General features: G+C 35.2%; 1 protein-coding gene across 4 annotated transcripts in view; it reads right to left on the bottom strand.

Annotated features, from left to right (window-relative positions):
* Nucleotides 1-14,599, bottom strand: part of TMEM260 (transmembrane protein 260) — a 62,184-nt gene that overhangs the window by 13,398 nt on the left and 34,187 nt on the right. For 3 of the 4 annotated variants that reach the window (XM_007101677.4, XM_024134043.3, XM_024134053.3), the window contains 5 exons: nucleotides 12,121-12,204; nucleotides 10,800-10,914; nucleotides 9,305-9,474; nucleotides 6,811-6,982; nucleotides 3,507-3,655 (listed from right to left, as the gene is read on the bottom strand). In XM_007101677.4, coding sequence (XP_007101739.2) covers nucleotides 3,507-3,655; nucleotides 6,811-6,982; nucleotides 9,305-9,474; nucleotides 10,800-10,914; nucleotides 12,121-12,204 — 690 coding nt within the window. The remainder of the gene's footprint in view (nucleotides 1-3,506; nucleotides 3,656-6,810; nucleotides 6,983-9,304; nucleotides 9,475-10,799; nucleotides 10,915-12,120; nucleotides 12,205-14,599) is intronic. The other variant, XM_024134046.3, reaches the window with a different exon arrangement.

The raw sequence follows: 14,599 nt of genomic DNA, 5'->3' as shown, positions 1-14,599 counted from the left end.
AGAGAAAAAATATTGAGAAAAATGTACAGAGTTTAGGCACCTGTGGGACAATATCAAAAGGTCTAACACTGGTGTCATCAGAATCCCAGAAGGAGAAGAGAAAGAAGGTGGGGCAGAAAAAGTACTTAAAGAAATAATGTCAGGAAGCTTCCAAATTTTGTGAAAGACATAATCTTTCAGATTCGAGACACTCAGTAAATCCCAAGTAGGTTAAACTCAAAGAAATTCATGCCCAGATACATCATAATCAAACTGCTGAAAACTAAAGACAAATAAAAAATCTTGAAAACAGCCAGAGAAAAACAACACATTTCACACAAGGGAAACAATGATTTGAATAACTGCAGATTTCTCATCAGAAACCACGCATGTCAAAAGGATATAAAATAACATTGTTAAAGTGGTGGGGAAAAAAAAAAGAACTATCAAGCCAGAATTCCATATCCAGAAATATCCTTCAAAAATGAAGGTGAAATAAAGACATTTTCAGATACAGGAAAACTAAGAGAATTCACTGCTAACAGTCTTGCTCTAAAAGAAATGCTAAAGGACTAATTTCAGATGAAGAGAAATGATACAAGAGGGAAGCCTGGAATATCAGGATTGCAGGAAGAGCAACAGATCTGGTAAATATGTGGACAAATATTTTAGATTATCTTTTCTCTTAGATTTAAAAATATATGTATGATGGTGGAAAACAAAAATTATCACATGTCTAATATGTTTGACAACTCAATCAAAAGTGGGGAGGTTAAAGGAACTTATATGCTACTAAGGTTTCTATAGTTCACTTGAAGTAGTAAGTAGACTGTAAAAAGTTAAATATGTCTGTTTAGTGTAATTCCAAGAGCAACCACTGAAAAAATTTACCAAGAGACATAGTAAAAATAATTTAACATGGAATACTAGAAAAAATCAAAGTATCCCAAAGAAAGCAGGAAGGGAAACAGTGGAATGAAAAACAGAGAAACAAACAGAAAACAAATAATAAAATGATAGATGTACATCTAAAACATATCAATATTTACATGAAATGCAAATGATCTGAATACACAATGAAAACACAGACACTGTCAGAATGGATAATAAAACAAGAGCCAAATATGTACTGTCTACAAGAAACCCACTTTAAACGTGACATAGGTGGTTAAAAGCAAAAGGATAAAAAGAGAAATACCATGAAAACACTAATCAAATTAAAACCAACCAAAAACCCAGAAGGATTTTTTTTGTAAATATAGAAAAAGGTACAAATGCAATTCAATGAAGAAAGAATAATGTTTTCAACAAATGATATTCATATGCAAAAAAAGACCTTTGTTCTAAGCAACACCCTTGCAAAAATTAACTCAGAAGGGACCATTGATCTGAAATGTAAAACATAAAACTATAAAACTCTTAGAAGAAAACATGAGAGAATCTTTGTGACCTGGTATTAGGCAAAGAGTTCTTAGATATGAGATCAAAAAGTATGATCCATAAAAGAAAAAAATGATAACTGGATTTCATCAAAATAAAGAAACTTTTATCTGCAAAAGACACTTTGAAGAGAACAAAAAGACTGGGAGAAAATATTTATGAATCACATATTTGACAAAGGATTTGAATCTAGAATATACACAGAACTCTCACAACTCAATAGTAAAAAAAACAAACAATCCAGTAATCCCACTCCTAGGTATGAAAACATATTTACACACAAACGTGTACATGAATGTTTATAGAAGCTCTATTCACAAATGCCCCAAACTGGAAACAACCCAAATGTCCTTCAACAGGTAGATGGATAAACTGTAGTACATCCATACAATGGAATACTACTCAGTAAGGAAAAGGAATAAACTATTGATATACAACAATAACCTGTATGGATCTCCAAGGCATTATGCTAAGTGAAATATGCTGATGTCAAAAAGTCACATACTTAAAAAAAAAAAAAAAAAAAGTCACATACTTTATGAGTCCATTTATATGACATTCTGGAAAAGTTAAAACTATAGGAACAGAGAATAGATCAGTGGTTGTGCGGGTTAGGGCTTCGGGGACAGTATGATGACACAGGACAGTAAAAGGGAGTTTCTGGAGTCATGGATGTGTTCTGTATCCTAATTGTTCCTACCCACTTGGCAAATTCTTACTTAGCCTTTAAGTCTCCAACATTTTATCCATACCACTATTATCATGCTTGCCAGCTGATAACTATAACTTACCTGTTTCATGTTTAAGGTACCACTTGACACCTCTCTGAAAGACTGCAACAGCAGAGATCACACCCATGCATCTGCAGCTAGTATAGGTCTTGGGACATTTTGAATACCCAATATTTATTAAATAAATACTGCATGAATGCCCCTGGGAAGAATTAATTGCTTCCTCATCCATGCTCCCAGAACACTTGGCTTATACTGTCAATTAAATCATCTATTTAGTAAACACACATTGAACATTTACTGTGTCTCACACTTTACAAGGCTTTGTTAGTATAGAGCTTATGCCATCATATTATGGCCAATTGTATTCATATCTGTGTATAGATACAACTAGATTGTAGTCTTACTTAAATCTGGAACTGTCTCACTTTATTGCCTAATACAAACTGGTACATAGTAGGTTCAATTAATGTTTATAAGGTTGAATTAAATAAAATTCACCAAAAAATGCTGATTTGGAGATGTTAATTGTTAACATTTTATTCCACAATAGAACAATTAAATATTACTCTCACAGCACATTTATATCTATCACCTTCATATTACTTCATGAGCCAAAGTAAACTTCAGACTCTGAACACCGAAAGTACCACATCATTAGGTTCTTGGTAAGGGATAGTTTAACTTTTACAAAGAATTTCTGAAGTTCCCTTTATAAGAGAATAGAAATTATGAAATAAGTTTTCTTCTTCACGCTCTGGACAATCCCAAGCATTTCACCGACAGGAAAAATCTTCAACACTCTACCACTGAAGGAGTTATTTACTCTTGACCTTAACTATGAATAATTTTATGTTCTCAAGTATAGAATTCACAATTCTCATGTTATCTCAGCCAGTATAACTGTAGGTGTTTTTCTAATTTATAAAAATGCCTTATCCTTTAGAAAAAAAATCCTTAAGCTATTTTTATATAGTGATTATTCCTGGAAAACATTTGCATTAAACTTAAAAGGGGGCCATGGTGTTGATCAGGGGGAAACTATAATTGCTTGCGATCTACCTGCAATGATTTCAAGTAGGCAGGCACATCTCCAATTTCTCTGAATTGTACTAAGATCTTATTTGCTATTCTTGCTAATCTGTCTTTATTTTTCTTTTACCCAGAACAATAACATTTATTTCTGCCTGGCCTCATTTATGCACAGATATTCAATTTAATTACAGAGATAATCTCACCGGTGACAGGGAAATAGGTGTAGAAAATTGGTCTTTTGGATGAAGCACAGCTGCTACATAAACAATTTTAGAAAAGCTTAAGATTTTAGAAAAGCTATTATATGAAAAGAGTGCTTACAGTTTATTTACTTCAAGAAAATGATAAAGATTAAATGTGACCATTCCACTAGGTAATATTCCTTCCACAGGATTCCACCGGTTCCCAGGAAATTTGACGCCTGGTAAATGCTTTGCCATCTTGGGTAAATACCACTCGTAAGTCATCATCTGCCAGAAAGATAAAATATGATATCATGCTTTTAATATGTTTCTTGCTTTTTTTTTTTTTTTTTTTTTTGTCGTACGCAGGCCTCTCACTGTTGTGGCCTCTCCTGTTGCAGAGTACAGGCTCCGGACGCGCAGGCTCAGTGGCCATGGCTCACGGGCCCAGCCGCTCCGTGGCATGTGGGATGTTTCCGGACCGGGGCACGAACCCGTGTTCAGTGGCCATGGCTCACGGGCCCAGCCGCTCTGTGGCATGTGGGATGTTTCCGGACCGGGGCACGAACCCGTGTCCCCTGCATCGGCAAGTGGATTCTCAACCACTGCGCCACCAAGGAAGCCCCTAATATGTTTCTTTAAAAAGAATCAAGTTTATCAAGGACAGTGAAAAGGTTCTAAAATGTGGAGGTACTCATTAAATATAAACAGTTGAAAAGTACATACAAATGCACTGAGGTATGTGGCACTGACTCTTCTTCTAATGCCTTAGACCTTAGGTTTCATGCCTTAAATTATAACTATCAGCCATCAATAAAATCAGCACCTAGTTTCACTTACCTCCATGCATTTGCCAGACTACCCAGAATGACCTCCCGCTCTCATGCCTAGAGAGAGTACCGAGCTTTTGGAACCGGCTTAAACACCACTGCCTCTCCGATGCCCTCCCCAGGCCCCATGCTCCTACAGCACTTTGTACCTACCTCAGTTATAGCTCTTAGCCTATTCCTCACTAGACTGCAAGCTCCTACATGAAAGGGGCTGTTTTCATCTCACTGCCTCTGCACCTATCACATTGCCTGGCATAGAATACTTCCCAAACTATGTTTGCTGGACCTGAAATGTCTTTCTGATGGCCAGACTAGACAACCTAAGCAAAATACAGAGACATGTCATTACTCTGTTCTTTCATTCAGTCATTCAAAAAACAAGTATTGCTCACCTATAATGAAGAAGATATAATCCCTGCCCTTGAGAAGCTCAATTATATGATAACCTAGGCCTCGAAATTAAAAACCCTTTGGCTAAATTATCTGAATTTATTAGTAGCTCCAAATTAATTACATATTCTTTTGATTAAAATAAATCATTAGTATCAATTTTTTTTCTTAATTCTATACTTAATATATACTTCATTTTATACTTTTATATGTACAGATTTCTTTTTTTTTTAAAGAAAAGACTCCTATTTACACCTTCAAAGCTTCACTAAGTTTGGATATCATCGTTTGAGCAATTATGCTTATGTTTTACTTGTCTATACAAGTCATTTAACTAGAAGTGACAAATTAATTTTAATCTAAGTGTACATTGTAAATACTCAAAAAATACTTATTGAATTAGAGTTTATTACCCAATAGTTTCAGTTCTTGGGTATAGTAACATTAATTAAATACCCACTGTGTGCTATGGCCTTACTCTTTCTAATTTAATTCTCATAATAACCTTATTATGTGAGAATAATTAAATTATATCAGATACTGTTGATTGCCCACTCAACAGCCAATCCTTTCCAACTAACACAATCCTGGTTTTAATCAGGTAGTTCTAGTCATTCTCCTTTGCTAGTGAGTAGTTTAGGAGTGGTCATGTGACCCAATACTGGTTAGTGGGGCCCAAGTAGAGGTCTGCTGGGGGCATCTGGGGTACATGTTACTCCCAATACAGAGAGAGAGAGAGAGAGAGAGAGAGAGAGACCCCAGAAGAAGCACTTGGCTTGTGATGTCTGGAACCAGGCATCCATCGGTTCAAGAGACCTGCAGAAAAGCTGCCGCAGAACACTGTCATCATGGAACTGCTTGTATTATCAATCCTAAAACCTCCTCTCTCCAGATTACTTGTCTTGTGAGATTAAAAACTCCATAGTTGGGCTTCCCTGGTGGCGCAGTGGTTGAGAGTCTGCCTGCCGATGCAGGGGACACGGGTTCGTGCCCCCGCCCCGGAGGATCCCACACGTGAGAGGCCCGCGTACAGCAAAAAAACAAAAAAAAAACCTCCAGAGTTTAAGCTACTCTTAGTCAGGGATTTTGTTCCTTACATTCAGAAGCATCCTAACTTACTTATCTAATGATCATTTCCATTTTATAGATAAGGAAACAGAAGCTCTGAGAGGAAAAATCAATAGACCCAAGTCACACATCCAGGAAGTGAGAGGATGAGGACTTGAATTTGGGTCTAATTAACTTTGAAATCCAAGCTTCTCAATCATAGTAGCTGTCATCCCAAATAGTATTTAAAATCATAGTATGATACCGTATTTTCAACAAATGATCTAGCTTTTGTCAGATGCTAGACTGAAGATCAAATTAATCATTTGTGTACATGATATAAATGCAAACTCCTTCTAAAAATATGTGTAATTTTCAAATTTCCCTATATTTGCAAATCTGTTTATAGTGTTCTCAAAAAATTTTAATTATTCATTAATTGAATGAAATTTATTAAGTAAGTATTGTGCCTAATAGTTTGCTCAATCAAACTAAATGTAGTTTTTCAAGGTTAAGAATTTCTCATTTCCTGACAACCGTTCTAAAAACACCAGAGAAAGATTTGTTCCCTTTAACTATTTATGGCTTAAACAATAAATCCTGTAGTTTACATATATTTTTTTCAGTTCAAGAAGATTGTTTTAATAGACCTTGAAATTTTCACAAGTCCGCTCCAAAAATACTTTTGTCATAAGATCAACAAAATTTACAAGTAAATTCTATAGCAGAATTGTGGTTAATAATTTCTATTTTGCATGAAATGTATACCAACCTGCAGTATGACTTATTTTATAGTCAACCTAATTTATTTTAATCCCTGGATCACTGGGAAGTGTTAATTTGAATGGTTGAGTTGGCTGGATGTAAAAGAACAATTTAAAAATAAATTTACAACACAACATTTTCATGGTCTGTCATGTGAACTAGAGACCTAGGATGCTGTTTGAATCTAATATGAAACACATTAATTCTTAGAACATTCAGTTTAAAAAGGAAAGAAGCAACCCATGACTTTTCCTATTAGTTAAAATAAAGAAAAGAATGTGATATATATTTTACCTAAGAGTGATCATAGAAACTACCCACTCAATGTTTAAAAAAAATAGTTCTTTAAAAAACATATGTTTTAAAACGATCGCTACTACTATATTCTAAGTGTATCTTTCATATACTTACTTCCTGATCCACTAATGAAATATCTGGCCTCAGTCCCTCACAATAATGCATGTAACGGAGAGAATTCCCTGGCAGATCTCCTCTGAGTAAGATAATTGCATCATGAGGCATAGAGGCTAGAAGATTCTTTGCAAACTTATCGATCACATAGTTGGTCCTTTGGTCACAAATGCTAAATAAAAGGATTACAAAATATTAAAATAGCAACACATTGTTTTAGTTTTAATAAGACTGGCCTTATTTCCTGCTCCATTCGTTTCCCATCACACAATCTACATTTAGTGCTTTAAAATATTCTAACATATCTTCTAAGAGGATGCATATATTTGAAAAGGGAACACTATTAACTGGGAAAAAAAAAAGAAGGAACTAATTGTGCAATTGAAAATAATCAGCATACTGCTTTACTTCTGGAATTCATTATCATTTCCATAAAAAAAGGGAATCAGTTAGTGGTCAATAATAAGTACTTTTTTTCCCTAAAAGCATATCCAATTTCACTAAAAAGAAGTAAGGTTTCTGATTCCACTTGGAGTTAAAGGTAATTTCATGTTAATTCCATTTAGCTCAAAGGAATTTTCAGAAATGCAAAAGGAAATCTGCCAGTTTCTGGCATAAATTTGCACGTTTGTCTGACTCTCTTGCACACAGAGGTTGATCCTTTCCACCACTTCCCTGGACCAAAGACTCCCTGTGTTCCTCTCTCCCTTCTAGGACTGAGAAATCACTAGAGAATGAGACCAATGAGAAAGAAGGGAAGGAATAATTTGTTGAGATGTTTACTTCTCTCCAGGCATTATTTGCCATTGCCAACAATAGCAGTACAATTCTTTTCAATGATGAAGTGGACTTTCTAACTTCAAAGAAAAAACTGGCATGAATTCTGAGAGCTTTCCATGAAAAAAGAAAAAGAATACAAGAAAGGAAAAGCATCGAAAAACAGAACAAGCAATGTCCTTCCTGTTATTATCAGGTCCATTACATGTAATGGTACTGAAAAACACAGCCTAAAGTTGAATCACTGGGTTAGCATCACAAAGCAAATGAATACTTCCAGGAACAAAATATTATCCTTGCCTTTGTAACTGATGCAACCATTTTCTACTGTGATTCCCTACATTGCAGGGCGACGCCTCACATTTTGCCACCCAGGAAAGTTGCTGTCTATTCCATTCACCTGGGGTAAAAAAAGAATCAAAACCAAACCAAACCACCCAGTCTGTGCAGGCATCCCTGGCGTGGAACTGGAATTGCCTTACTAAAGACCTGAGCCACGAGAAGACTGGGATAAAAAAGGGTGAGTGGAACTTCCCTGGTGGCACAGTGGTTAAGAATCCGCCTGCTAATGCAGGGGACACGGGTTCGAGCCCTGCTCGGGGAAGATCCCACATGACGCGGAGCAACTAAGCCCATGTGCCACAACTACTGAAGCCCGCGCGCCTAGAGCCCGCGAGCCACAGCTACTGACCCTGCGCTCTAGAGCCGGTGCTCCGCAACAAGAGAAGGCACCGCAATGAGAAGCCCCCGCACCACAATGAAGAGGAGCCCCCCTCTCCATAACTAGAGAAAGCCTGTGCACAGCAACGAAGACCCAGTGCAGCCAAAAATAAATAAATAAATAAATAGTTAAGGTTTTTTTTTTTTAAAAAAAGGGTGGGAAACACACTATGGGCTCGGCAAACCCTTCTTGAGCTTGGAGTTGTATCTGGGACCTGCATCCCCTTCCCACAAGGCCTCCTGGTGACACAGCCTTCCTAACACGGGCTCTTCCTCAGTATTATAAAGAACATCAGTTTTTCAAGTTAAGTTGAAAGGGAGAATGTAACCTTTTAAAGTACTAATCAAATCTCAGTGTAACAAAACTCCAGTGGACTCTTCCACTTCTGTAATGTTTACTCAATACTGCTGCAAATAAATGAACTATCATCTAAACTTCTACATCTTTTATGTTAGACTGAAGTTTTCATTATAATGGTTATTAAGCAGATTTTGAAAAACACATATAATACTAATAATGCATAAGGGTTAAGAAACTTCTAGAACTTTGATTATTTAAAATACTTAATATACATTACTACAGAGAGTACTAGATAAGGGCCAAGGATTACTCAAAAGATAAATCTTTGAAGCATAAAGTGAATTATTTTAGGGCATACAAAAAAACCCCAAATGTCTTTAGTCTCCATCTAAGTGGTATTTTAGATCATGGAATTTTACGTACACTCCAGATTCTACAAAGTATCTCTAGGATTCCTTAGTGGAAAATATACAGAGTGTTTACATGCACCACCCAAAACCTTGTTTGCAATGGCCTGAAACTACACATCACTCATGATGAGATTCTTGTTCAAAAGTTTAAGAACCACTGCATTCAGACCAAGCTGTCTCACTTTGAAAACTAGTGGAAGGTAAAAATAAGACAAGCCCCTAGAATCTAAATATCCAAATGCCTCTGGCTTGAATGCTACTTTTCATAAAAATAACCATGTGTTACCTATAATTAGAATATATTTGGTAAATTACAAAAAGAATCGCTGAAAGCCATTCCAGACACTGAAGCCCATTGGTGTTCAGTACTCGGTTACTCTCAGAAACAAGTGCAGCCAAACCGATGCCAGCGAGGACAGCCACTACTGCATTGCTCTGCATCCAGAATCGTTCCACCTGTGAAAGAGGCATGCAAACAGTGTGTCCAGTTGACTGGTTCATGCAACCAATCAGGTATTTATATATTTTTAAAATATATTGCATGTATCTAGTTGCTTATGCCTGTGTCATTTAGGTATTCTTAACTGACTTCTCCAACCTAACTCCATGTCACTTTATTTTTCATTTTTCAAGAATTCCTCCTTCCCTGTTTGACGTTTGGATATCCCTTTTTGGATCCACACATTCTTTTCTATACTACAAACTTCATCTTGAACTCTTTATTCTAACATGCAAAGCAGAAGAGGTGGAGAAATGCTTTTGCTTAACTCCTGATGTTCCTTCCATGTAGAGAAGCTCCATTAGTATAACACTCCTGGCCTCTCTCTACCCTCACTTATTTCTTCCTGAAGGACTGTAGGGACTGAGCTGACTGGGGAGTTTGGGAGCTGGGACTGGGCCTGCATAGCCCTCCTCTTTCCTCTCTCTTCCTCTTGGAAGTGAGACGCCCACAGGAAGTACTTGTCCAGGTGCAGACTCTGGGGTGCGGTGAGCTGGGGAGGGGAGAGGCCTGCCCTGTGCAGCACTGCCTGTGACTAGCCCATTCAGGGATGCAGGGTGAGGAGACTCCCTTCCCCACAGATATTAACCACATTCTCCAATCTCAGCATTATGGGTAACAAAGGTGATTCTCCCACCCAATGTACTGGTTTATTGTGTTCTCAACTGATTCAGAACTCAAGTGCTCAAGTAAGGTATTATTCATCGGGCCTCTTGAACACACACACACACACACACACACACACACACACACAAACTGTTTCAGCTGTTAAAAAAAGAGCTATCTACATTTATATAGTTTCTTCTGTAAGGAGAAGAAATACTCTAATCTCAGATATGGTAGTCAGGGAAAAACAGAAATATACTTGCTCTTTTGCACAGGCTTGGACTGGTGAGGTAAGAAATAAGGGAATGTGTTGGTAGAGCCCCTAATTACAACCCATATTTCTTTGCTATTTTTAAAAAAAAATCCCAGGAGAAATGCAGTAGTACCTATATCTGCAAGCACACATATAAAATGACTCACTGAAATCTACCTTACATTTATTTTTCTGTTTAACTATTGTGTTAACTAAACAATGCTTCCCGCCGCCCCCCGCCCCCGCCAAAAAAAAGAAGGCTTAGCCTTACTGGTTCAATAATTTAAATTTTGATTTATAATAATGTATATACAATTTTAACTATTTCTGAGATAACTTGCTCTTCTGCAAGATTCATGAAAGACAAATTTGTACATTCTTCACTAACTTTCTGGTCAAAGGATATATCAAAGTAAAACTTACCACACCCATGAAAAGTGGTTTTGAAATATCTAAATTTGCCCTCCAAGCAAAGAACAATGAATAAATGCAAAACATTCCAGTAAAAAGCCATACTAATGATGAGTTCTGTCTGTCCCTATAAAAAAATTAAAATATGTCCAAAATTATTTATGTGACACGAATATCAATAATAATATTACATAGTTTTAAACTATGAAAAAAATATTTGGAACTAAAAAACTTTCCATTTTTAAGTAGGAAAAAAGAAAGATCTTAGGTTTAAAAATATGAGTTGGAATAGATAACCAAAGCATAGTAATAAACCATACACTGCACTACATATTGTCGACAGCATGATTTGGAACTATGCAGCAAAAGATATGAAGTTAAAATCTGCAGAAGAAATATAAATTACTAATCTTGTTAAATTTAAGATGTAATTAAACATATGCAAAACAAGAGAGTAATTTCATGCATCAAAATAATAAAGATTTAAAAATGACAAATCTCAGTGCTGGTGAGAATGCAGTTGTATGAGAATATATGTTAGTACAATGTTCAAGAAAAGTTAATTTGATAATATATATCAAGAGCCTTAAAGAAAATATTCACATTCATTGACCCAGTAATTTGACATGTGGGCATAAATTTTTAAGCAAGAACCAGAAATGTGGATAAGAATTAATCCACAACAATGCTTTGGTATTACTTATAATAGTGGGAAAAGTGGAAGCAATCTAAGACCCTCAAATAGGAGAACATTTAAATTAATTGTCCTAGGTTATAGTATGGAATATTATACAGAAATTTAAATGATTCTAAGTATCTCTTATGGTATGGGAAAAAGCTCAAAATATAATGTTAAGGAAATAAAACTATAAATGTATATACAAATATATATTTACATAAAATATACTCAACAGGCTAGAAAGTAAATGAATAAGAAATTAATGGAGGTTAATAGTGCTATATTTTTTTAGGTTTCCTTTTATCATTGGAGGTTACTTTTTTCTTCAGGGGAGTTTAAATAATTGTTTGCCTCTTTTGCAAAGCAACAATAATTGGCTATGGGATAGTAAGAGATCAAACCAGAGGTTTAAGATATCAGATGGCCTACCTAGTTAGATTATAATATACTGTTCAATGTTGCAAAGTCATTCATTTATAATTAGAAAAAAAACCTAGCAAAAAAGCAATACATATTTGCCTTAATAGAACTGGTTAGAGTCATTTATTTGGAATATAAAATACTACTGGCAATGTTCTATAATGACATATTGAATATATTAATTCAATTAATGAACATGGGAAAAATAATGGAAAAAGGAATTACTTTACTCACTTTCTTACTAAACATATATTTGCCCAAACTGCAAGGGCTTGAATGTTGAGTGAGAGTTGGGTCCTCATATTTGTCACCTGAGAACTGTAAGAGACAATCTAATTTATTGTTGGCAAAAAACAAATTTGTTAGTTCCAAATAAAGCATTCTTTATAGACCATATCTGAATATGCACTGAATAATTTTAAGGCTTTGAGTCAGATTTTAAAATTATTTTGTATTCTTTTAAATTTGGGAGAAAAAGTACCACAAGAAAGAGTTAAACAGTCTAAGGTATTTTCCAGTTGTAACATTTGGTTAACAACTTACACAATTTGACCTGAGATAAGAACAAATAATTATTCAGTATTTTTGATATTGGTATACTATACTGATATTATAAACCAATTTGTATCCTAGATTAGTTTGATAAGAAGTCGTGTGAAACTGAAAATAAAACAATTCAAATAATTTTCTGGAGATCCAATCACGAAGAAAAAAGGGAAGAGAAGTGATCTCTAACCACCCTTTTCTAGGTTATCTTCTTCCGTAAAAGGTTTCCTTGTTTTCTATACTATTTGGTTCAAAAAATGTTTAAGCAATCTCCAAGAAATGTATTTTTCCCCTACAATTAATCTAAATTCTTTCATTAACTAATAAGCATGTTCTAAGTGTTATCTGAGTTCTCAAACAGCTCTAGCAGTCTCCAATTCTTTAAAAAGAAATGACTCTATACTCTATCTCAAAGAACTTTCTTCTCCCTACTGGCAATTTTACTGTTGAAAATGTGATGCCATAATTATGGAAACCACACAATGTGTATTTTACTAATGGAAACTTATCTACTATGAGAAGATATCCTTACTCATTTTCAAATACACTTGAAAAATTGATTCCAGCATGAGGCCCATTTCAAACCATTCTTCAAAAGGAATGAAGTCAGTCTCAAAATTTATTCTTGGAGATCGGTTGCTTAAATGTAAGCTCTAAAACATGGTCACTGCCTAGGGTTAGATTCAATAATTTCCAGTATGCAATTCAACAGGATTGCAATTTAAAGATATGCATGGAGAAAGAATGTAATTTGCTTGACTGGAAAAGAGTAGATGATTAGGTTCCATCATGTTGAAGGATTTTCTAGTAAGTTAATTATGAGTTGCCTTTCTCAATACTCTTGTCCACCTGAAATAATTAAAGACTAGAAATTCTCTCACTCATTCAGAGAGTGCTAGGATTATGCCCCCATACCATATTATGATTTTGTTTGAGCAAATAGTGTCGGTGTGAGTGGTCATCACTCTTGTCAAGTCTTTTTTTCTAAGTATATGACCTAACTGCTATTATTTCAATGTAAAGGAGGCCTTTAAGTTCCCCAATAAATGACTTTTATGTGCAACTAATGAAAGTTAGATGTATGGTCTAGGATTAGTCTTGAGGCTTCTCTGGAGTTCATGTGGGATTGTTAAGACAAAATATACTAGTGATCCTGAATATGATAACAACTTTGGAAGGTAGGTAGAAAAAAGCAGGCAGGGAGTCTTGGCATGGAGAAAAGCAGAACAAAGGAGAAGCCCAGAGACACTGATAAAGTTGTCTTTATCTTTAAAAGGGGAACTGAGCTTCTTGCTACCTTCTTCCCAACAGAAAAGAAAAAGGAGCCACAAAAGTCTCTGTCAGACATAAAAAGAAATATTTAAAGTCAACTGTAAGAACCTCAAAAGGTTATATAAGAATAATTGGTGGCAGGGAAATATTTTCAAGGTATAGTATTAAATGAAAAACAGCAGGCTAACAAAACAAAGTATACATTATGATTATATTTTTAAAAACAAGCAAAAATATTAAAAATATTGGAAGGATATAGACAAAAATGTTAATGGATTAAGAACAGTGGTTATCTCTGCATGTTGGAATTACAGTAATTTTAATTTCTTGGTTTGCTTACCTGTATTTGCTAAATTTTCTGTAATAATTATCTATCATTTCTTGGAGTAAAAAGAAAGTAATTTAAAAAGAAAAGAAGGAAGTATGGAAGGAAGCAAGCAAGCTAGCAAATGAACAAGACAGAAATCGTGAGAACCTGTGAACTACCTCACATATAGATTTGAAATATTTTCCCCATATTTAAAAAATAGTTTTCAAGTAGTCCTGTGAATTCCATATTAATAGTTAGGAGATCACTTTAGTGTCAGAGAAACCTATTCATTCCTAATTTTATATTGAAAATATTGTAAGAATATTACAGAACTGGTATGTATATTTTTCAAGTTGTCTTAATCTATATAGTTTTTTTTAAAACATCTTTATTGGAGTATAATTGCTTTACAATGGTGTGTTAGTTTCTTCTGTATAACAAAGTGAATCAACTATATGTATACATATATCCCCATGTCCCCTCCCTCTTGTGTCTCCCTCCCACCCTCCCTATCCTACTCCTCTAGGTGGTCACAAAGCACCGAGCTGATCTCCCTGTGCTATGCAGCTGCTTCCCACTAGCTAT

This window comes from Physeter macrocephalus, chromosome 11 (assembly GCF_002837175.3).
Source record: "Physeter macrocephalus isolate SW-GA chromosome 11, ASM283717v5, whole genome shotgun sequence".
NCBI classification, from domain to species: domain Eukaryota; kingdom Metazoa; phylum Chordata; class Mammalia; order Artiodactyla; family Physeteridae; genus Physeter; species Physeter macrocephalus.
This window is presented reverse-complemented; position numbering and strand designations above follow the sequence as displayed.